Source organism: Salvia splendens, chromosome 17, assembly GCF_004379255.2.
Source record: "Salvia splendens isolate huo1 chromosome 17, SspV2, whole genome shotgun sequence".
Lineage (NCBI taxonomy): Eukaryota > Viridiplantae > Streptophyta > Magnoliopsida > Lamiales > Lamiaceae > Salvia > Salvia splendens.
Window position 1 is genome coordinate 6,320,857 of NC_056048.1, and position 20,597 is coordinate 6,341,453.

The window sequence follows — 20,597 nt, forward strand, 5'->3', positions numbered from 1 at the left end:
TAATGTAAGATTATATTCGAGATCATATGATAGAAGCTTCTGCTTATTAAAATAAGTGGTAATATTAGATTATTCGATGAAAATATTCTATATTGTTTTGAGTCTGTTGATATTGAAGATAATGTAGTAAGGAGTACTCCACCCGTTCCTTGTTAATTAATGCATTTTTTCGGTACGGAATTTAAGAATAGTGCGTTAAATTGATGGTGAATAAAGTAAGAAAGATAAAGAGAGAATAAAGTGAAAGAGAATTACTTTTCGCCAAATATAGAAATGACTCAATTATCTTGAATTTTTTTTAAAAAAATAACTAACATGGAATGGAGCGAATACATATATTAAAGTATAAGAGTCACAAAGAAATACATACTCCCTACTATCAAAAGTGAAGTTCAAGATAACCTAGAATATTGAGAAAAAAATACTACTCCTTACATCCTAGGTTGAAACGTTTTGTTTAGGCAATAGATTTAAGAAATTTAATAATGCATGAGATTTAAGAAATTTAATAAAGTAGATCACCATTTTATTGATTTTGTTCTAATGATTTATTTTTTATTTATGAGTAGAAAAAGATATACTCCATCTGTGTTACTCTAAATGACACATTTTTTAGATGTTTGATTCTAAATGGTAGTATATATTTTTAAAAATAGAAATATCACTCTTTCAATTTTTGTGTCTCTTACTTTATTCTCTCTTCACTTAATTCATAAAATAACTGCATAAATCTCATGCCGAATAAGAAATACTCCACTTAGAGTAAGACGAAAGAATTACCCTTTCTCTATAGTTAAACTCACAATTGTGGCCTTTAATACCCAAACCTATCATTTAAAAATTTTATGTGCGCTTTTTATTACGAGAAATGCATATATATTAAATAAAGAATAAAAATATAAGTTGGAGATTAAAACTTGTAGAATAAAAATATAAGTTGGAGATTAAATAAAGGAAACAGAGGGGACCATGAATATGCTGTCATGAAATTCATGTACATGTAGAATAAGCCCCACAGATACTGTCTCACCCACCTTTCCTATAAAACTTGTTCCCATTTCCCACTAATTTCATTCACAATCTTCTCTAACTATCTATTGTTTCAATCTTCAATTATCAAACCACAATCAATCTTCAAAAAATGGAAAGATGTTCAGCAGCTTTGGAGAATGATGATCTGCATCTGAGATTAGGGCTTCCCGGAAGAGACGAATCGGAGCAGCCATCCCCTTCTCAAGTGAAGAGCAAGAAGAGATCTCCATCCGATATGGAGAGCTCTTCCAACAAAGACCAAGCTCGAGTAGTCGGGTGGCCACCGGTGAGATCTTACCGGAGAAATGCGGTGCAGGGGGGATCGGGGATGCGTGTGAAGGTGAGCATGGACGGAGCTCCTTATTTGAGGAAGATAGATGTGAAGCTGTACAACAACTACTCGGATCTCGTGAAGGCGTTGGAGAGCATGTTCAAGTGTAGGATGGGCGTTTATTCGGAGAGGGAAGGGTACAAGGGGTCGGAATATAGACCGACTTATGAAGACAAAGATGGGGATTGGATGCTAGCGGGAGATGTTCCATGGGAGATGTTCATCAATTCTTGCAAGAGATTGAGGATCATGAAAGGAGATGAAGCTGCAAATGGATGCCTCTAGACATATTTCACATTACAAATCATAGAGATGTAGCTACTTGTTTTTTCTCTTTTGCTTCCCAACTATACAGTTATATCATGTACAATGATCATACAATAAACAGCAATTCACAGGATATTAAAATTTCTACCTCTTTTCTTTATCACATTTTTAGGAAATGGTGGAAACTAGTCAAGTATTTCATCAAGGGAAGTAACGTAACACCGATTCTGAATAAAATAGACAAAAGCTTGAACAATACATACCATAGCATTATTGTACAAAATGAGGGTGGTAGCTGAAGTGCTGAACTATGTAACATATAGATACGGATCAGTAGCTAAAAGGAGCCGAGACTATCAGCATTCATAAAACTCACATTCGTGCTAGAACTTTGCTCATTGAATGATTCCATCTTTGAGTCGAGTACAGAAAGTTGTGATTTAACCCACGGCGGGTTGTACCTGCCTTCCACCCACAATGCTTCACCAGTATCTTTGTGCTTGAAGTCCGGATAGTTTGGGCTTCTCTGTTCAAGATAAAAAAAATCTGAGTAAACTTAACTAGCCTACATCACAAATGGATAATATGATTGCAGTAACAGATCATTCATTTAGTGTTAATGCATGCCATAATATGCTGTTTGTGTATGGAGGTCTATCATTCTGGGAGATAAATGCGACATTTATTTCAAAAGTGAGGTGTTACTTCTTTTAGGAAGAAACTTACTCAAATTAGAATCATCTTTTTCAAAGAACACAGTCTGCATATAATCATCTTTTTAGGAGGAAGCTCAATCATACAGGGGGATTAGTGTGTGTGTGTGTTTCATACCTAAGTGAAATTTCTGGATTGTATTTAATAAAATGATCTCTCTCTCAGCCATTTCAGGCACCATTTAGAAAATCTACCTTGTTCTTCCTGTTATCCCACCATTCCATAGGATTAGCAAAGTAAGCTTGCCAGAGTTCTTCTGTGGTACCAGTAGAATTCGCAGAAAACGCGCTTTGGCTTTTGCCTGCATATTAATCAAAACCAAAACCCAAACTTCAAATTGAATGCAAAGATATCATACACCAAGAATTGTGTATACTTACCAGGTGTAGCAGAATTAGAATCCCCATTGTACAATGGAACAGGCGGCGGACTCCTCTCAATGAAGTTTAGTTGCTGAACAACTACCTGGAAAAGATAATAGTAAATGGAAATAAGCTTTTTCTAGACAATTAAGTCTAGGTCTACTTGGAAACAGGCAAAAAACCTTATAGTAGACTTGCTGCTTCCCATCATCAGTTTCAACAGTGTCCGAGACTAGGCGACCCGAAACATGTATTTGTTGACCTTTTTCCACATGCTGAGAAGCAATATGAGCCAAGTCATCCCAGAAAGTCAAGCTAATCCTGAAAATTATCAATAAAATCGTAATTGAGCATCTTTCGGAAATCATCACCTGAATAAATGTCTAACACAGCAAAGGGCATAAAATATGCTTTGAATACATGAAATTACATATCAACCAGGAAACCAATTTACCCTTTGTAGATGAAGCTAAATATGTTCGAACAAAAACCAGGATAATAAGCTATGTGTCTGGCCATTTCAAAATTGTGGACACATTGTTCATCAATGGTCCAACTCCAAATCACCACAAAAGCTCCTCTAAAGACTATTATCTATTGGGCTTTTCCATTTCAGCGCAGCTAGAATAGAGAAATATAAAAGCATTCATATTGACTGTCAGTCTGAACAAGTGAAGGGCATCAGCCTTCAAAATGACCTTTCTGTAGGTTGGTTGACTTTTTTCTCAGAAGGGAATGGAGCAGCTCCTCTTAGGAGACCTTTCTTACATATTATAACTATCATTCGAAAGTAGTGTTAATTTTACAAAACTTAAATGTCATGTGTAAGTGTATAAGTTGGATCTTCTGTTTCATGGACTTAGGTCCGTGACGTGAGACTGCCATAGAAGTTTTTGTGAAAGAGGTTCATAATTGAGGTAGAAGGATATTCTCTCTGTATTGATTCAATGTATATGCCAACTTTTAGTGAAACTTCAAATGGAAGATAGGAAGTTTAACTACACCGCCAAATTACTCATAACAGTCACAAGCAGGTCCATCAAAGCAAGCAAGATTAAAAAATGAGCCTGCCTAAGTGAAGTGGCTGGATATTAATATATGTGGGCTGGTTACAAAGATTCATACAACTCCGTATTCTATCTACAATGAAGTTGAGATCAGTCAAGGGGCTGCTATATGGAGTATGTGCTATGTTGAAAGCCTTGATGATACTGCTATCTTTGTACTATGTTGATAGCTCGATGATACACCTATGACCTATTATAGTCCATTCAAAATTTGTAACAATGTTATACCCCACCTCCATGTACTGCATTTGATAATCAGCCAACTGCCAACATCAACCTAGATATATAGTTGGGCATGCCAGTCCATTGGTCACACAGCTCATGCATGTCCAATTGACACCTAGAGCTGTCGGTGCACAGGCTGACCACAACATCTCCAATGATTTATTATTTTCTATAGATTAAACTACTTCAGATAACCAAAGACACCATTTCCCATCAGCCTTTGATACACATTTTTTGGCAGATGCACTCATTTATTATCCAATTCTATCAAATGCAGGTTATACTCTAATTCTATCAAATGCAGCTGATAATCCGATTCTATCAGATGCAGCTCTCAAATCCGAATCACTTGATGGAAGAGTCAGTAAACTAATGCATAAAGCGACAATTGAAACAGAAAAATAAAGGAATTCAATACAATGAAGAAGCACAAGTAAAATTTTACCAAGTGGTGTCGGTTTGCGATTTCTTAACGGCGAGGCGGGTCCAAGCCACGGCCTTGCCGGAAGCAAGGTGTTTGATTTGAACCGGAGCCCCAACGACGCCGATAAGCTGCACCGAATTGCAGAGCTCCTTCTTCCACTGAATCTCCGGCGGCCTCGGATACTGAGGCCCTGGCGCCGCAAAACGTTCGTACTCATAGAGCCAACTGTTACTGCTGGCGGCGCCGTAATCGTAGGAACATTTAATTAGTGGAGCGGGAGCCAATTTTCGCGCGGCGTTGGGGTTTAGGAAGCGAGAGGAGAAAGGGGAAATTCGAATTGGGTCCCGGTGGAGAAGAAGAGTGTTATTTGGTATCAGAGTTTGCTTTAACGCCATGGCACCACTATTTTAGGGTTTCTATGGAGAAATTAGTTTGGGAAGAAAGACAAGTGTGATTCTTTGGGATTAAACAGTTTATTTATTACCTTATCCATAAATAAAGGGTGTTTGAGTTTTTTTAGTTTTGTTTTTCATTTTTCAAATTTCATTTTGTTCTTCCTCTACAAGAGGGATCATTCATTTCCATCTTCTACCATAAGGTTGGCTACATGTGCCATCATTCCACCACTTCTCCCAGATTGCCTCACCATATCTCTAGAATTGCATCTTTCTTTCCGAAGTTGTAGTAATACATAAAGCAAATACTAGAGATAGGAAAAAGCTACATTATCCACCAGACTTATATGAGTGTGACCTCTATTGATGATATTGGGATTCATGACCTGACATGACATGGTAAAATCTCAGGGAAGTTAGGACCATGACATGTTTAATTAAAAGCATTTGGTATCACTAGCATCACTTCATCACTCATTAAAAAATATTTGGTGTTAAAAGCATCATTTTATTACTCACAAACTAGTTTGTGTCACATGCATTCTCCTGAAAAAAATATTTAGTGTTAAAAACATCGGTTTATTACTCAATTACTGCATATCACCAGCATTTATAGAAAGTAACTAAAGCCACATAATCTCTCTAATTACTGAGTATAAGTTGTTCCTTTTTATATCAAAATTAGATTGCATATTTTTATAATCCAAAAGGTCGGAAGATTTGATTTCTATTCAACAGTCCAATAAAATAAATTTTAAAAAAAAAGTCAAAACTGCATCTTTCAACATCCTTCAAGTTGCGAGTTCAATCATATGATTCATATGAATCATTACCATAAAATCACAAATTATTGTCGTAATCACAAAAATTGTAGTAGTAGTGTAATTACAATACAAACACTAGCTTTTTTTTACAACTAAGGTACACAACAAATTCCTCACAACGAAACGACATATAGTAGTAGTGGTTAAAAACTAGTCCGCAACAAAAGATACGGTGTTTGAATCAAAACAAAAAGGTAACCTTTACTTGCTGTGGAAAGCCAAACAAATCCACCATAGAAAATCACAACTTATTGCACTCTTAAAGTAATCCAATCGCTGCCTAAGCACGACTTATCTTTGGATTACAAATTGTCAACAGGAATTCGTAGCCTAAACTTTTGGCAAATAAACCAAATCGACACAAATATTTGGTAGGTACAATAAATATCGTCAAACATAAATATTTTCAAAGGTGTTCATCGCCTGTCAGAGGCGACGGATTCACTGGAGAATAGGTACTTCACTCTTGACAAAACGGAGTCGTGTGCTGGATCATACGGGTGATCCTTAGATGGGATCTCCAAGATGGCTGGGATTGGTTTGTTATAGCTGTCCACTAGAAACCGTATCATATTTGCTACCTGAAATGACAAAACAATAGATGCAATCAAGTGCAAGCTTTTCAGACAGATTGTAAATCTCTTCTACTATAAGCAATATCATGATTGGTTCCTCCCACGGAATAAACAAGACTGCACCAACTACCACTGAGATTATATGAATGCTTTATTTGGTAATGTGTATGCAAAGAAAACAACGACTTACATATTGACTGATCAAAACTATTGCAATATCTTCTCTTGCTGTGAAATCTTTGAAGGCGTCTTCAATCTGTTTCACAGTAGTTTCTACACCAAAAGTGATGATCTTCAATAAGAATCCTAAACGGCATTAACAACTTTACAGAAAAGAAATAATCTTTCTTAGCATGAACACACTCACAGAACAGACATCATACTGGGTCATTTAAATCTTCATTATAAGAAGAGAGTTTTAACCAATATATTCTGATCTCAGAAGGAAAGCTTTCCCCACTAATCAACCCCGTATATTTATCCATATCACGGGGATTAGCCATGTGAAGATGATTATTATAAAAGATTTTTAATATGATTCCTAACGCAAGCACATTTCTGGCTTCCAGTTACACACTACAGATAATCCACAGCAAGAAAGTCCCTCCAAAATCCAAAGCACAAAATATCTAATACAAGTTCCAACAAAAAGAAACTAATTAAAAGTAATAAGTTTTACTATACACCTAAGCTTCAGAATACTCGAATGGTGTCCACATTGATACTCGAAAAAGGTCAACATATATAAAAAAAGCTATTTGCATAATAACAAGAAATCTACAAAAAAATCAGGAAAAGCAGAATGAGACCAAATTCAGTCAACAAAAATGCTTATTTTGTACAGTGTATTACTAACAAACACCAAATCCATACAGCGATGGAAACGGTATATCAAAATAACAGAAGATATAATTCATCATAAATCATAAATAACATCTATCTTCGAAAAGGCACATTACTGAAGATTCAACTCTTTTGTAATTTAGCATTATGTAGAGTGTTTTGTACATCATCTTCTTTCCAAAAATTTGAGGTTTTATTTACACATTTTGTTGTGATTATACAAACATGAATATGATAGACTAAGAAAGCATGATCTGGCATTGAGTTATTGCAGTCATTAGATGCTAATAAAAATAACAAGTATAAGTAAACACAGGCAGTAAACATACTTGAGTCAACTATGAGGTAATTTGTCTTCCTCCTCAAATCAACATTACCAACTCCAGCCAATAAAAATCCAGTAATTGTGTCCTACATTAATAAAGGTAACATCCGTCAATATACTTGGATAAAAGAAAGATCAGTACTTCTAACAGACTTGGCTACATAAATTCCTCTATCAGGTTTTCTTACATTAGAAATATAGAAAAACAAACAGTAAAGGGGACAGAATCCCAGTAAAACACATAAAGCATTTCATCTAAAAGCATATGTGACTGCTGCCTAAGCCTAATAACAGTAATACCTAAAATTATCTTTTAGGAGTGACATGCAACTATTGGTCTGCTTCAAGCAGGGGATGAGCCAGCTTTGGGCTAGGTGGGGCAAAAGCCCCCCTCACTCGTCTATATATTTTATACTACTAATTTCTAAATAAAGCTCAAGTTATTCACTAAATGCCCCTATCAAATTCTCAAAATTACCCTATATATTTTTGCCCTCTCCACTATAGGACCCATTGACAGCATATGCACCATTAATCTCGGGTCAGTAAATCAAATTCAAAACTAATGGAGCAGTTTTATGCTATAAACGAATGCAAATTTAACTAACATGACCAAGTTGAAGCTCTGGTCTTACCAATTTACTATACTCAAGTAAGATGGTATGGTAATGGAAATTCTTTTGAAGGTTGGATTCCATCTCTTATACTTAAAATTTGCTAAACTAAAGCAAATCGAAATTCAAGAAACAATTTCAGATAATTTAAAAAATAAATCGAACAGATCAAGAAAATAACAAATAATCGATACCTCGTCGGCGATCATAGCTATGAGCGCCGAACTATTGGTGCGGATCTGAGGTTTGTTCGCCATTGCTATTGAATCTCCAGAATGAACCAAAAACCTGATTCCAAGCAGTAAAACGGTCAAAAATCAATCAAAACGAGAATTTAATCCGGTTTCGTCAAATGTTTAAACCAGTAAAACGAAAATCAGAAATACGAGACCAATCGAATGCTAGGAAAATACCTCCGTGTAGATCGTGAAAGAGAGATTGGACAAGATTTTGAGAACGCAGTTGATGAGCAATAATCGATGTATGTGGGAATAAGAAAATATTTTATTTAGGAGTTACCCCTCAGAAAATACACTATTGCAAATCTGCCACTCATGAGTCATGACTCATCACATTACGCGATCTTCCATTAAACAATGAAAATCATTTACTATGATTAAATCCATTTTTTATAATTTGTTGAATATTTTAGTTTGGGAAATTACGCAATGCATGTTACATTAAACTTTAGGTACAACAATATTTTGTCCTTTGAATCAATTATTCGAGAACTCATATGGCACTATTTAATCACTTTATCATGCATTAACCAAACATCAAAAAACTATTTTCTTTTGTTATAAAAAAAAACATGCGCAACAACACAATATTTTCGGAAAAAATAATTGAACCAGTATTGATACTAACGGATTCTTCCTATATAACTAATTTATTTCCATATACATTTCTCAAAATCCCCTACAGGGTGACATGAAAGGTAAACTATTTTAATGCGTAAATGAACTCAGAAAATTAAATTAATTTAACACAAAGTAATTCAATACATTAGCCAGAGTTATACTACCAATGTTTTCATCATACACAAGAGAGATAAGAGAGAAGCAGAATGCATATCACAGACTTGCTTCAGACTACTACTCATCATAAAGTTGCCCTCAATAAATCGGAATAAGTTATACTAGGAATGATCATACAGGTGGCTGCAAAAATATCAATCCTCCTCCTGGCTCCAGATCTTCACTGTTTTGTCGTTTCCCAGAGAGCCCGATGCTATCGTGTTTTCAGTTGGGTGGCATGATACCGATATTACTGCATCTGTATGACCTTCCAGCTTCTGAACTATCTTCCGAGACTGGAGCTCCCACAAGTACACCATATTATCCTCAGATCCACTCACTATGTATTTCCCATTTGTTATAGAGAATGTTGAAGAGACGCAAAACTTCGAGTTGACATGGCCAGTGTAAGTTTTCAAAAATTTCCCAGTAGAAAAATTCCAGAGCCGCTGTGAAAGACATGCAAGATTGAACATGAGGCCAGTAAAAGAATGTGAAGAAAGGCATAATCAGAAATAAAACTTCACAAATTTTTATGATGGGAATTAAATGCTGAAAAGTGTCATGTTTCCACAAACACAAGTGTATTCGTTTTCCCCTAACTGTATAGCAATGTATTTCCAACAGACGGTGCCTAAAGATATATATTTGTGATGCATTATTGTATCTAACCCTTTCGACCGAAACAACTCAAACAAGCATCCGATATCAAACCATAATGTGAAAACTGAGGAAATGAAGGGTTGTCGATCTGATTGAATGAATTAAGGATTTCCTATTAACCTATACACCAAAATGGGGGCGAGAGTAATATCAAATCTATATCTGAATGCCTGTGTAACTGTGTATATAAAAATTTGAAGTAGCTAAGGAATGGTGCATATGAAATATTGCACCATGGATTCAGAGGAACATGTAAGAAGGCACTAATATCAATAAAATGATTATCAATTCAACGGAGCCCAATAATCAAACCACAAGCACATTTGGGATAAAAGAAGCTAATATGCTTTGTAATGATGTAATCTATTCGTTTAATGAGAATGCCTCATAACTCGTAAGCAAAAAAACACAAATGAGAATGGTTGGTTCAGAATTCATCAACTCTTATAATGACCTCAGCAACATCACTTTGAAACTTTTCTGAAGTAAAATACTACAAACGAGTGACAGGGAAATTAGTAATGTATAAAAGTAATTTCATAAGGCCCCTCCCCTGAAGCCGTAGGAGTCAGTCACACTCCATAAATCCATAATAACAATGTCGATTTGGGGAGTTCATAAAAAATGTCCGCACTGAATTCCCATTGAGTGTTTTTTGACAAGGTACAGTTCATGAGTACATTGCAAGTTTGATAGAACTGACTTGTTGATTGAAATTATACTATGGCTGATGGATTCCTAAATGAGAAGGGTTGTAGAAGAGAAATGGCTTTGACAATAATAATGTAATTTACATTCAACCTTACAGCATTCATCTGCTATTTGGAAATTACTTGCAGCATATATTTTCATCAAGTATCTGAAACCAATCATATTTATTTTTTGGGAAATAAAGGTATGGTAGGAAACAACCTCTTTGTGGTTTGGATGACTGTTTAGACTGGAGCTTAGCACTAAACAACAGTGAGATCTTGCGAGTTGATTCAATAAAAAGCTTTATCAAGCTACCCAGTGCCAATGAATTAAGGTTGCCATGCAAAAAGTTCGGGTGATCAATTTCAGAAACTTTCTTATAAAGTTGATCACTTGATCTACAGTGAATTTATAAATTTATCATCACATGTTCTTCTTGCATGCATGCTTTACCTAAAATAATTAAAACACTAGCACACACGAATTCATGAGAACAAAGAAGCTCCTGCATAAGCTCATATGACTGGTTTACTTAACAATTAACAGGTGTGTAACATATGACATCTCAGTCAATTCTAGAGTGTAAATAACATAATACTAAAGAACTTGGAAATAGAAGGGTCTATAAGTTCATTTATTGTCTCTAATGATGGAAGTTTCAGTACAGAATTTCATTATAATAATACAGTATATTTTAATTTTCAACACAAACTGTTTGTTCTACATAAAGAAATTTGTACCATATCTTCATCAAGTGTAAGGTCAGCATACACGTTACTAATATTAAATCATCACAGACATATAAAAATGTTCTCAGCATTTCTCCCTCTTGTATCGTTGTTTACTGATGGGGTGAGCATGTAAAGTGTTTGGAGAGTGAAAGGGGTGGAAGATGGCAGTAATGTCCATTATCCTCCATAAGAAACATGCTTTGATGTTAATGGCCAACATCAAAGTTACTTGTATGGTGATACCTAGAATCCCTTAAGGGGGTTACTTGTATCTTGAAGGAAACATATTCATTTCATAGTATTTCATAAGATAGTTCACACCGAACTTGTAAATAAACACCAATTGGGTCCCCAAAAACATAATGCTAAACTTCATGGCAACTGATTACTGATTAGGAATATACGGCCTTGCACATTGGCATAGGCTTGAGGGTTTATTTTTATCTAAAAATACTTAGGTTAACTTAAATCTTGGAGCATATGTAAAGAATATGCTTGATGTCTAGACCCTTTTCTCCTTAGTGTATCATCTAGATTGGAGTAAGAATATGAACAATTTTAAAAGTACGCGTAGCATGCCTCCCACAAGTTCAGTGTAATGCTTAAGTTGGCAATGAAATGCTAGTTTCATCTTAACCAATTGTGCTAAATCTCTAAAAGAAATTAGTCTGTAGACTCTGTACCCAACTAACAATGTTAGCAAGACTACATAAACAGGTAATGATTTAGGGGAAAAATACGAAAATTGGTTTTACCCTGATTACAGAACCAAATAAAATTTTCAATATACTACATCACATTGAGAAATCATTGCAAAACTAACAAGAAATCCCCTCATTGCAATTCACATCCTACTCTAGAAGATACAAAGTCTCAAGCAAACAAGAACACAAGGGGCATCAAATATTGCATATAGCAACACTTGGAAGAGATAAAGTTACAAGCTTGTTGGATTAACACTAAATTAATTAAGCCATGTAAAACTGCATATACAATGAGAAAAGGAGAGATAAATAGTGAGGAAGAGAAAACTAACCAGTGTATTATCAAGAGTTCCAACAAGAATAAACTTGCCATTGGGAGAGAATTTGGCAAAGCTAACAGGCGGATGGTCATCATCGATCAAAGTCTTCATACAGTGGCCGGTGGAAGCATCCCAAATCCTGCAAAGGCCATCGTAGCTGCTGGAAACAATCATGGATCCGTCCAAATTGAAATTGACGGAGGTGACAGGGTCGGAGTGGGCGGGGAGCACCTTGAGGCACTTCCCGGACTTGACATCCCAAATGCGGACGGTCTCGTCGAAGGATCCGGAGGCGAGCATGTTGGATTGAGGGTTGAAAGTGAGGCAGAAGACGTAATTGGTGTGGCCGGAGAGGGTTTTGACGAGGGAGCCGGTGGCCACGTCCCAGAGGCGGACGGTGCGGTCGTCGGAGGCGGTGGCGAGGAAGCGGCCGTCAGAGGAGAAGGCGAGGTCGGAGATGCCGGCTTCGTGGCCGTGGAATTCGTTGTGGGGAGTTTCGGGGGAGGAGAGGGCGTAGGTGCGGGCGGTCTTGTCGGCGGAGCAGGAGGCCAGAAAGCGGCCGTCGTCGGAGAATTTGACGGAGGATATGGCGCGTTTGTGGCCGGAGAGTGTGTGCTTGAGGCGGTAGGGTTTGTAGGAGTCCGTGGCCTCCGTCGTTGAAGCCATTGTTGTTTCTGTCTAAATCCTCTTTATCAATTCAGGGGTTTTAATGTTGGGTTTTGCATACGAGTTTATATACGGTAACTTTTTCTTTTTCCCTTTTCCTCTTCCTTTCCGGAAATAAAACCATTAATTTCAAATTTCTGGAATAACAGCCTATTTAAATTATAAATTTTGATCAAAATCTAATACTATTAGAATCATAAAGATTCAATTTTCTCATTTATCCAATTCCCAAAAAATCAAAGTCGTCTTTTGATGATGTTAAAAATAACATTGTTTTAATAAAATTAAAAAATAAATAATAACATAACGTCGTTTTAAACATTATAAAAAAGATGGCATTTTATGCATTGGCGTGACTATAGAGAAAAAACTGAAACTTCAAAGCATAGTATTACAAACTAATTTATGTTAATTAATTCATTTACTTTAAATAAAACTTACTAATAAATTCTAATAATGTTTAGGGGAGAGCTTTGGTGCGCAAGAATTAAGACAAGTTCTTTTTATTGAGAAAAGTAAAATCTTGCTTTTTTTTGTCTAAAGAAAATGCAGAGAGCTTGAATTCTGTTGAAGTGGAAAACTGGGCTACACAGACCAGAGGAGATGGATCGAATGAGAGAAACAAATCATCTGAAAATCCTCTTCTTTTTCCTCCTTCATATCTACACAGCTCTAAAAACTGTTTTGCTGCCTCTACCGTCTGTTATAACTTCTTCACTACTTCGTATGCAGAAATATGCACTTCCGTGCATTCCGACTCCCACGAAAAATCCTTCATCATACCATCTTTTATCCTTCTATTCCACTCTAATGGATTGTACTTCTGCAGATACACAACAACACTTGAGTCAAGAATCAAGATATATATCCTCTATCGACATGAATGAACCATTTCACAGAAAGATACAAACAATTTCATCTAACGCTTGGCCAAGAGACATATTCCCAAACGCAGAGTTGATATACTGTGCGAATCTACTTCTTTCGCTACTATCATTTCCAAAGTCCCTGCGAAAGATTATTCCACAAATGTGAGATTTTCGCATCATAACAAGTGTATATCTAACCAGTAACGCATCAACTCATCACCTGAATATGCTGTCAGGGAAGTTTACAGGTATAGGAGCCGTTCCATATTTTATGGCCTTCAGCTATTGGATTGGAGATGGGAGATGAGTTTTAGACATTGCGGGTAACGTTTTTACAAGTATGAAACATTCACTTACGGGCACTTGAAGCAGATGATCGTCAAGAGATGGGCAAAGCATTATGTCGGATCCTGATATGATCAAATGTGATAGTCCCTCATCATATTCATCAATGAACCTCACATTTTTATCCTGCAAAAACGAGTAGTGTTGGGTATTGATTTCACATAGGTAGACTGGAAGTTATATTCATGGAAAGATGGTGAATGAAGTTCAAAGAATGACAACGTGTCATAGTTACAAAGGAAGACATCAACTATAGATATTATAATCTGCCAAAGTGGAGGCACCATAGAGTAAATACTTGAAAGCGAGACTCATTGGGATTAAGGGTTTAACATAGCCTTTTCTCGGGAGAGCTAAAGAGCCAACAATCAAAAACTTGATTCAGTTCAGCTATAATGGGACGACATAACCTTCTATATGGGCATCGGGAATTATCACTTAAGTAACTAAATCGAATGAAGATTCAAACATAATGCATTTGCTTTCATTAATAAAAAGGAACACAATATCCAGGATACCAACTAAAATTTGTTGCTTCGAATATCAACAATGGTGGAAGATGGAATTGATTGGATAAAATATGCATCTGACACTGATAGTGAACAGAGGTTACACTGTATCTGTAGTCATTGAAATAACACCAGTAAATAAGTGCATTAAAATATCATATTGGTATGGAAGCGGGAATGCAAAAAAAATGTACAGAACCAATAGACAAGTAGTCGCATTTGGGTAACCCAAGAATCTACCTTCACCTCAGCCTGAAAAATCTCAAATGACGTCGTCATACCGGGTATTTGGCCATATCTCATGAAAACGAACTGCAGATAATGACATCCAAGAATAAGACATATGGAACAATCAAGGTCAAGTGAGTCAGTGACAATTGTAGTTGGAAACATTGCTGGCCAAACGGTATCTGATAAGTGATAACATTTGTTAAGGGAGTGCAAGCTTAATTACCTTAAGCAGATCTACAAAATATGGTCATAAGGCATAAGCTAATACAACAAGTATACATCTCATTCAGTCTTATTAAGATAAAATTATCCAAAATCTAGAGAAAGTACCTGAACTCCCTTGCTGGAAGCCATCCAACAAAGTTTTTTCAGCTTGTCAAAGTCCTCTGACATGCCTATGTAAATGCATCCAACCTGAAAATTTGCAAATTTTAGATTGCCACATTATTGCCATAAATGTACTGTAGAAGAAGTAAGAATCACAACGAGGGCTAGTTCATGGAGTTCCACTTGCACTTCAATTCCACAGAGGCTGAAACTTACGAGTATGTTAGATGCTCCTTCTTCTAAACCCAGATGCCGTTGCAATGCAAATTTGCAGATCAATTTCCCCTCCATATCATCTGCACTGTAGTGTTGTGGAAGAAAATTATCACGCGAAGGATCCCAAGTCATTTTATCAAATCCAGAAGGAGAAATAACCAACTTTTCCCTGCAGCCAAACCCAGAAGATAACTCCGAGATTATGATTGAGAACACACACACAGGAGCTTGTGAAGACTTGCACCAGTCAAATTTTACTCAGTTATGATCTATGAAAATGGACAGGATAGGAAGCATAATGACGATTTGGGAAGTAATGTTGTAAAGTTTTAAATGTAGGAACTAATTGTTCATAATTTTTAAAAAGCAATACATACTTTTGTAAGGCCAAGGTGGGTTCCAATCCATGTCCCAACGCACTAATAATATGGCCTTTTGTATGAACAGACGACATTATTATCACTTTATTAGAGTAAACAACTCCACCCTGCATATGACATAAGAGAAGAATTAGAAGAAAGATAAAGGGAGGATGTGCACAAAGATGAAACAGGATGAAATCATATCTAAAAATAATACTATTACCTAGCGGAGTGGTATCAAAAGTTCTTATCTATAGCTAATCAATTTAATTTGTTTATTCCTGATACCATATGTAATTATGCATTTACAGTCCATTATATTAAAGAATCATGATAAGAAAAGGACATCAGACAATAATCAATAAAGGGCATAAAAGTCACCTTTAATACGTTCACAAGATGAGACTTGTTGTTATCTTGCAGGCGATCAGGCCGAAGCAATGTAGAAGGATCGAGCCCACACAGTGCCAACTTTTCAGGTTGTTCAAGGGACTGCAAATAATAATTTAAACCTAAAATTGATCATATCCCCAATATTATATTGAGAGGTTAAAACCTGCAAACTAGTAAGGTTAAGAATCCAAACAATATAGGTGATGCTTACCTGGGAATCAAAACCTTGGCACGTCAATACTATCCTAGTACTTTCAAAACCCTGTAAATGAATAATACTTATATTATCAAATCAAGTGATACATCAGAAACAAAATAATTGAGGCAGTGTAAGAAACCCAGGCAACATAACAGAAATAAGGGAGTTGAGGACCTAAATCTTAAGATCTTATCCTGGCACAATGCATTTAGTTTGTTCGGTATATGTTGCAGAAGACTCGGATTGTTCAGAAACATACCTGATTGACAAAAACATCCCAGAAAAGAGGGCCAACAAGAGAGGTTTGCCAATTGTGTACATGAAGCACATCAGGCCGCTTTCCCAATTTAACTAGATAGTCCAGTGAAGCACGAGAGAAATAGGTGAATCTGACAACAAAAGATAGCGTGATTTGGAGTTAAGAACCTAACGGACATACGGCCGTTGAGCATTTAGTTAACTAACAAACAACTAAAATTACACCAAGTTGTAACCAGAAACCAAGCTTACAACTTACAAGGGTTGTAAAGTAAGTTGAGTTAGCTCGTGAGACACTCAGAGCTCAGCTTGATAAAAAAGTTAGTTGAAACTTGACTTTCTAGGAATTAGAAGTTAGTTGAAACATTATAAGCATTGTGAAGGTAATAAAAGAGGAGGTCAAATTCCACCAACCTCTCAAAGTCATTTGAGTAACCATATACTTTATCGTGGCTAAAAAATGATGAATAATAGACGGGCTCAATGAAGGTAACTCCAATGCCATAAACAACCCTGTGTACAAAACATTCAAAGCATAAGAAAAAGAAGAAGAATCTGTGGAATCTTTTAACAGTCATAGGTTCCTATTCACTGTCAGCATAATATGCATAACAGAGTGCGAGAGTATGCTCACCCAGTCCAGATCTTGTTTCCATGCAATTGACCGTTAAAATATGAGTAGAATTCTGCTTCAACTTCTCGTAAGCCGTTAACTTCATCCAGGTTCAAGCAGGCATACCTATTTCAGAATTTATCCCAGCAACTCAGAGTCAAGAAATGACAGAATCACTCCATATATAACATACTCCGTACCTAACTACTAGAAAGTTATTGTTTAAGAAATGTTAACAAAGGTGTGATTCATTGTGAAGCCAACAGACTCGAGTACACTTTCATGGAAATGTTAAAGTTGAGTACACATTTTTTATAGAAAAAAACAGAAAACATGGGCTTGAAGTTTCAAAACAGCTGCATTTTTTGTAATACAGTGATCAAGAAAGCGCTTACTACCACTGGAAGTGAAGACAACACCTGAACAGCTGAAATTGCAAATAGGTGTCCATATATGTCCGACCTTTGGGCTTCCCTAGGTTCAATTATTTTGTGGCCTTGATAACTTAAGATTGTATGATAATTATCGAATTATCAATGTTTCTTTCAGCCATGAAAACTACGTCTAAATTGATAACTATCTCTAGCTAATTAGCTATAATATCTCTTTGAAATTCTGACTTGTTTTTGTTTGCAGCGATATTTTTTAAAAGAATTAACTGATTTTTTGTTTGCATGAGTTACGAGCCGTACTTGTTCAACATTTGACCACTAGCAGTGCCCCATTCTTACAAATCTCTTAAAGTAGAACTACATTATCTCAATATTGTTCCCAAAAGAACTTCTTGGACGCAACCCAAAAGAATGATGATGTACTGGAGGAGTAACTAGGTTTCAGACTCTACCCCCCAACAAGACAAAAAGATCATAATAAACCAAGGCAAACTAGAATATTCATGATTACTTGGGCAAAATAACCTCAACAAGATTTCCCTTCCTTTGTAGAGCACAAGATAAGCCAGTGATGTATGGTGCCAAAGATCCAACAGAAACCACAGGTGACATTTCTGTACAAATATGTATTATGTGGAACCCATTCCTGAAACACAAATGGAAAAAAGAAATTATAACTTCAAGAAAAGAGAAGAGAATCATGATTATTAGAATAAAATCTGTTCGGGCAGAAAGCAAGACACTAGGAAACTGAAACCTAAGTACAACATTATACAAGCAAGCACAACAAAAAGGGAAAAGGGGAGAGGGGATCTAAATAACAGGATATTCAGAGAAATATCGAGGTCAAGACTCTTCCACACAGGCATAGTACATAATTCCATTGGGTTTTAGAACTATGAAATATCAACAGTGTATGTAAATTGCGATGCTTCTGTTGTAACAGTGTAATATGTCGTCACGTCTATAGAATACAGTGAGAGCTCATCCCCACTGCAATTCAAAATGACATAAGAAACTAGTTATATCAAAATTTTCCTTTGAATATGATTTCAGGCATAACTATGGTCTATGTATCAAAATTTCCTAAGTATATGAATTTTATTTCATAGATTACATGCTTTACAATGAACTATAGCATCAAAGAACTTCTAGTTTTGATTTTTATAAATTTCATTGGTGGTGACTTAAATCGATTGGACTTGCATTTAGCAAAAAAAAGATGTCACCCAAGAAGACACCAGAGTAACTGCTTTCTTAGTACTCCCTCCGTACGCGAATAGGAGTCCCATTTTTTCCGGCACGAGTTTTAAGAAATGTTAAGAAAATGGGTGAAAAAAAGTTAGAGGTATATGGGTCACTTGCATATATTAGTTTTAAATGAAATGTGAGTGTAATGAGTTAGTGGAATGTGGGACCCTAATACCATTAATAGTAAAAATTAACCGGGACTCCTATTCGCGGACGGAGGGAGTATGAAGTATAAGTTGTTCCATCGTAGTATTACATTTTGAACATTCATATTAAAAATGATGAGGGACCTAGCTGAGTAACTGCAGCGAAAGTGATGATCCTTTACCCTTTGGTCGTCTTTGAAAAACGACGCAGCTCAGCCAGAAATTCAGCATCGTTCTTGAGAATAATGTCATGTATATCATCAGCCAAACCAACCCTTGAGTCAATCACTAGTCCTCTTAAATCAGATGCCTCTGTACTGCCAATCACTCCATTGAGGACTAAAGCATCTATTCTGAGAAGCAATTCTGAGCAGATCGTAAGCTTATCTGTTTTATTGTGCAATGCAACATTAGATTAGCCTGGTAGCATTTCCTCTCTCCTTCTAAGAAATTAATTATGAATAGCACAAAATTAAGCAGTCCTAATGCATAAAGAATTAAAGATATTCTGTCCATATTATAGCATACTCTTCTGATTAATATGCATCCATGCTGCTTCACTAGAAGACCAACCCCATTTTGAATATTTGACTAAAAACTAGTAGTTGTCACTGTCCAACACAAGGTAAAACTCTGAAAATTGCCTACACCTGCCACTTGATATTGCAATTACTGAAATACTGAGAATAAGATTAAGCATTGCAGTGAAGTGAGAACTGCATGCATTAGTAGTGTGGGAACCTTTTCTAGCAGTTGCCTGATTTTGCATCTCCAATTGCTCTATCCTCTGAAGCAATGAGTTCCTTTCGTTCTTTACCCTCCCGAGCTCTTCCATGGCCAGGAGACGCTGTTTGTTCAAGTACATGATATCTGAACGATAATCATCGGGCACAACATATTGCCAGCTAGATTAGATTCCCATTGGGCAAAGACAATGTGACACATATACACGAGAAAGTAGACCAAACATACTCTGTTGAGCTTCTTCAAACAGCTGCCAAATGTCATTCCTCTTCCTCTCCTCCTTTCCATCATCATCGACATCAAGGCTTCCCAACCTAATTGTTAAAAGGAATGAATAGTTTGGTGACTAAAAAAATTCAGGAAAAAAAAAGTTATCTCTACATATAATCTAGCACAAAGCACTTACTCCCTCGAGATAGGAGCTTTAGACAAGCCGTTGCTCTCTCCGGTGTTCCTGATACAGTATTACAGTAGTTCTAAGCTGATCCACAATCGAAATCTTAGAAATTTCTATCTAAGTGACAACATTCTACAAGCGAATTACACAAGAAATCGATACAAAAACCAACAGTATGTGGCATGTTAGAGCTTCAACAAGCTGTCAGTAGAGATACCACAATCCGAAGGATAGTACAGATATGAGACCGCATTTTATCAGCAAGGAAGCGATGAGTAACAAATTGCAGCCAAAATTATGAATTCACGATGTAATGTAATCACAATTCAGTTGAGAATGGATATGAAATAGACGGAAGCATGTGTATTTAGCGAAATATTACTACAATTGGTACCTTGAGCAATTGAGGATTTGAGGCATAGAGCATTTTCGGTGTGTTTTACTGATGTGTGGGGGAAATGGAAATCTTGGGGTCGAAGTAGTGACGAGAATCTCCATAATTGGAGTACCCTATTGAGAACCTGTATAAATTGTGAGTTTTGGATACACTCATG

At 36.3% G+C, this 20,597-nt stretch overlaps 5 protein-coding genes across 6 annotated transcripts; 1 reads left to right on the forward strand and 4 right to left on the reverse strand.

Annotated features, from left to right (window-relative positions):
• The first annotated feature begins 964 nt into the window (after nt 1–964).
• LOC121773982 (auxin-induced protein 22D-like) lies at nt 965–1,777 on the forward strand. Its single transcript, XM_042170890.1, has one exon. It carries the CDS (start codon nt 1,142–1,144, stop codon nt 1,646–1,648), a length of 507 nt encoding a protein of 168 aa, XP_042026824.1. The 5' UTR covers nt 965–1,141; the 3' UTR covers nt 1,649–1,777.
• A 64-nt stretch (nt 1,778–1,841) lies between these two features.
• On the reverse strand, nt 1,842–4,900 carry LOC121773981 (protein OSB2, chloroplastic-like). The gene is made up of 5 exons (XM_042170889.1): nt 4,444–4,900; nt 2,889–3,027; nt 2,725–2,809; nt 2,539–2,645; nt 1,842–2,156 (listed from the first exon to the last, which is right to left on the reverse strand). Exons 1-5 carry the CDS (start codon nt 4,815–4,817, stop codon nt 1,968–1,970), a joined length of 894 nt encoding a protein of 297 aa, XP_042026823.1. The 5' UTR covers nt 4,818–4,900; the 3' UTR covers nt 1,842–1,967.
• A 916-nt stretch (nt 4,901–5,816) lies between these two features.
• Nucleotides 5,817–8,565, reverse strand: LOC121773303 (V-type proton ATPase subunit F). The gene is made up of 5 exons (XM_042170132.1): nt 8,412–8,565; nt 8,193–8,286; nt 7,389–7,470; nt 6,407–6,489; nt 5,817–6,222 (listed from the first exon to the last, which is right to left on the reverse strand). The coding sequence occupies exons 2-5, from the start codon at nt 8,253–8,255 to the stop codon at nt 6,058–6,060; spliced, it is 393 nt and encodes a 130-aa protein (XP_042026066.1). The 5' UTR covers nt 8,256–8,286; nt 8,412–8,565; the 3' UTR covers nt 5,817–6,057.
• Nucleotides 8,566–8,957: 392 nt separating this feature from the next.
• LOC121773908 (COMPASS-like H3K4 histone methylase component WDR5A) lies at nt 8,958–12,832 on the reverse strand. Its single transcript, XM_042170830.1, has 2 exons — nt 12,138–12,832; nt 8,958–9,463 (listed from the first exon to the last, which is right to left on the reverse strand). Exons 1-2 carry the CDS (start codon nt 12,789–12,791, stop codon nt 9,170–9,172), a joined length of 948 nt encoding a protein of 315 aa, XP_042026764.1. The 5' UTR covers nt 12,792–12,832; the 3' UTR covers nt 8,958–9,169.
• Nucleotides 12,833–13,263: 431 nt separating this feature from the next.
• Nucleotides 13,264–20,597, reverse strand: LOC121773542 (probable starch synthase 4, chloroplastic/amyloplastic). 2 transcript variants are annotated; one of them, XM_042170419.1, is made up of 19 exons: nt 20,438–20,597; nt 20,053–20,100; nt 19,875–19,960; nt 19,644–19,772; nt 19,085–19,289; nt 18,017–18,151; nt 17,135–17,239; nt 16,915–17,013; nt 16,502–16,631; nt 16,255–16,305; nt 16,032–16,142; nt 15,666–15,775; nt 15,289–15,457; nt 15,076–15,159; nt 14,755–14,826; nt 14,018–14,131; nt 13,881–13,942; nt 13,703–13,799; nt 13,264–13,614 (listed from the first exon to the last, which is right to left on the reverse strand). In XM_042170419.1, the coding sequence occupies exons 1-19, from the start codon at nt 20,539–20,541 to the stop codon at nt 13,495–13,497; spliced, it is 2,031 nt and encodes a 676-aa protein (XP_042026353.1). In that variant the 5' UTR covers nt 20,542–20,597; the 3' UTR covers nt 13,264–13,494. The 2 variants fall into 2 exon arrangements, with proteins under 2 accessions (XP_042026353.1, XP_042026354.1); XM_042170420.1 differs by lacking the exon at nt 17,135–17,239.

Coding starts and splice junctions, on each gene's coding strand:
- LOC121773981 (XM_042170889.1), bottom strand. CDS start 4,817: ATGGCGTTAAAGCAAACTCTGATACCAAATAACACTCTTCTTCTCCAC. Junction 3,028..4,443: donor TCGCAAACCGACACCACTTG/GTAAAATTTTAC, acceptor GATAATTTTCAG/GATTAGCTTGACTTTCTGGG. Junction 2,646..2,724: donor TTCTAATTCTGCTACACCTG/GTAAGTATACAC, acceptor ATTAATATGCAG/GCAAAAGCCAAAGCGCGTTT.
- LOC121773542 (XM_042170419.1), bottom strand. CDS start 20,541: ATGGAGATTCTCGTCACTACTTCGACCCCAAGATTTCCATTTCCCCCA. Junction 15,776..16,031: donor ATCTTGTGAACGTATTAAAG/GTGACTTTTATG, acceptor TGTCATATGCAG/GGTGGAGTTGTTTACTCTAA. Junction 15,160..15,288: donor AAGGAGCATCTAACATACTC/GTAAGTTTCAGC, acceptor GCAAATTTTCAG/GTTGGATGCATTTACATAGG.
- LOC121773982 (XM_042170890.1), top strand. CDS start 1,142: ATGGAAAGATGTTCAGCAGCTTTGGAGAATGATGATCTGCATCTGAGA.
- LOC121773908 (XM_042170830.1), bottom strand. CDS start 12,791: ATGGCTTCAACGACGGAGGCCACGGACTCCTACAAACCCTACCGCCTC. Junction 9,464..12,137: donor GAACTCTTGATAATACACTG/GTTAGTTTTCTC, acceptor TGTCTTTCACAG/CGGCTCTGGAATTTTTCTAC.
- LOC121773303 (XM_042170132.1), bottom strand. CDS start 8,255: ATGGCGAACAAACCTCAGATCCGCACCAATAGTTCGGCGCTCATAGCT. Junction 7,471..8,192: donor TAGCTATGATCGCCGACGAG/GTATCGATTATT, acceptor TTATTAATGTAG/GACACAATTACTGGATTTTT. Junction 6,490..7,388: donor TTACCTCATAGTTGACTCAA/GTATGTTTACTG, acceptor CTTTTGGTGTAG/AAACTACTGTGAAACAGATT.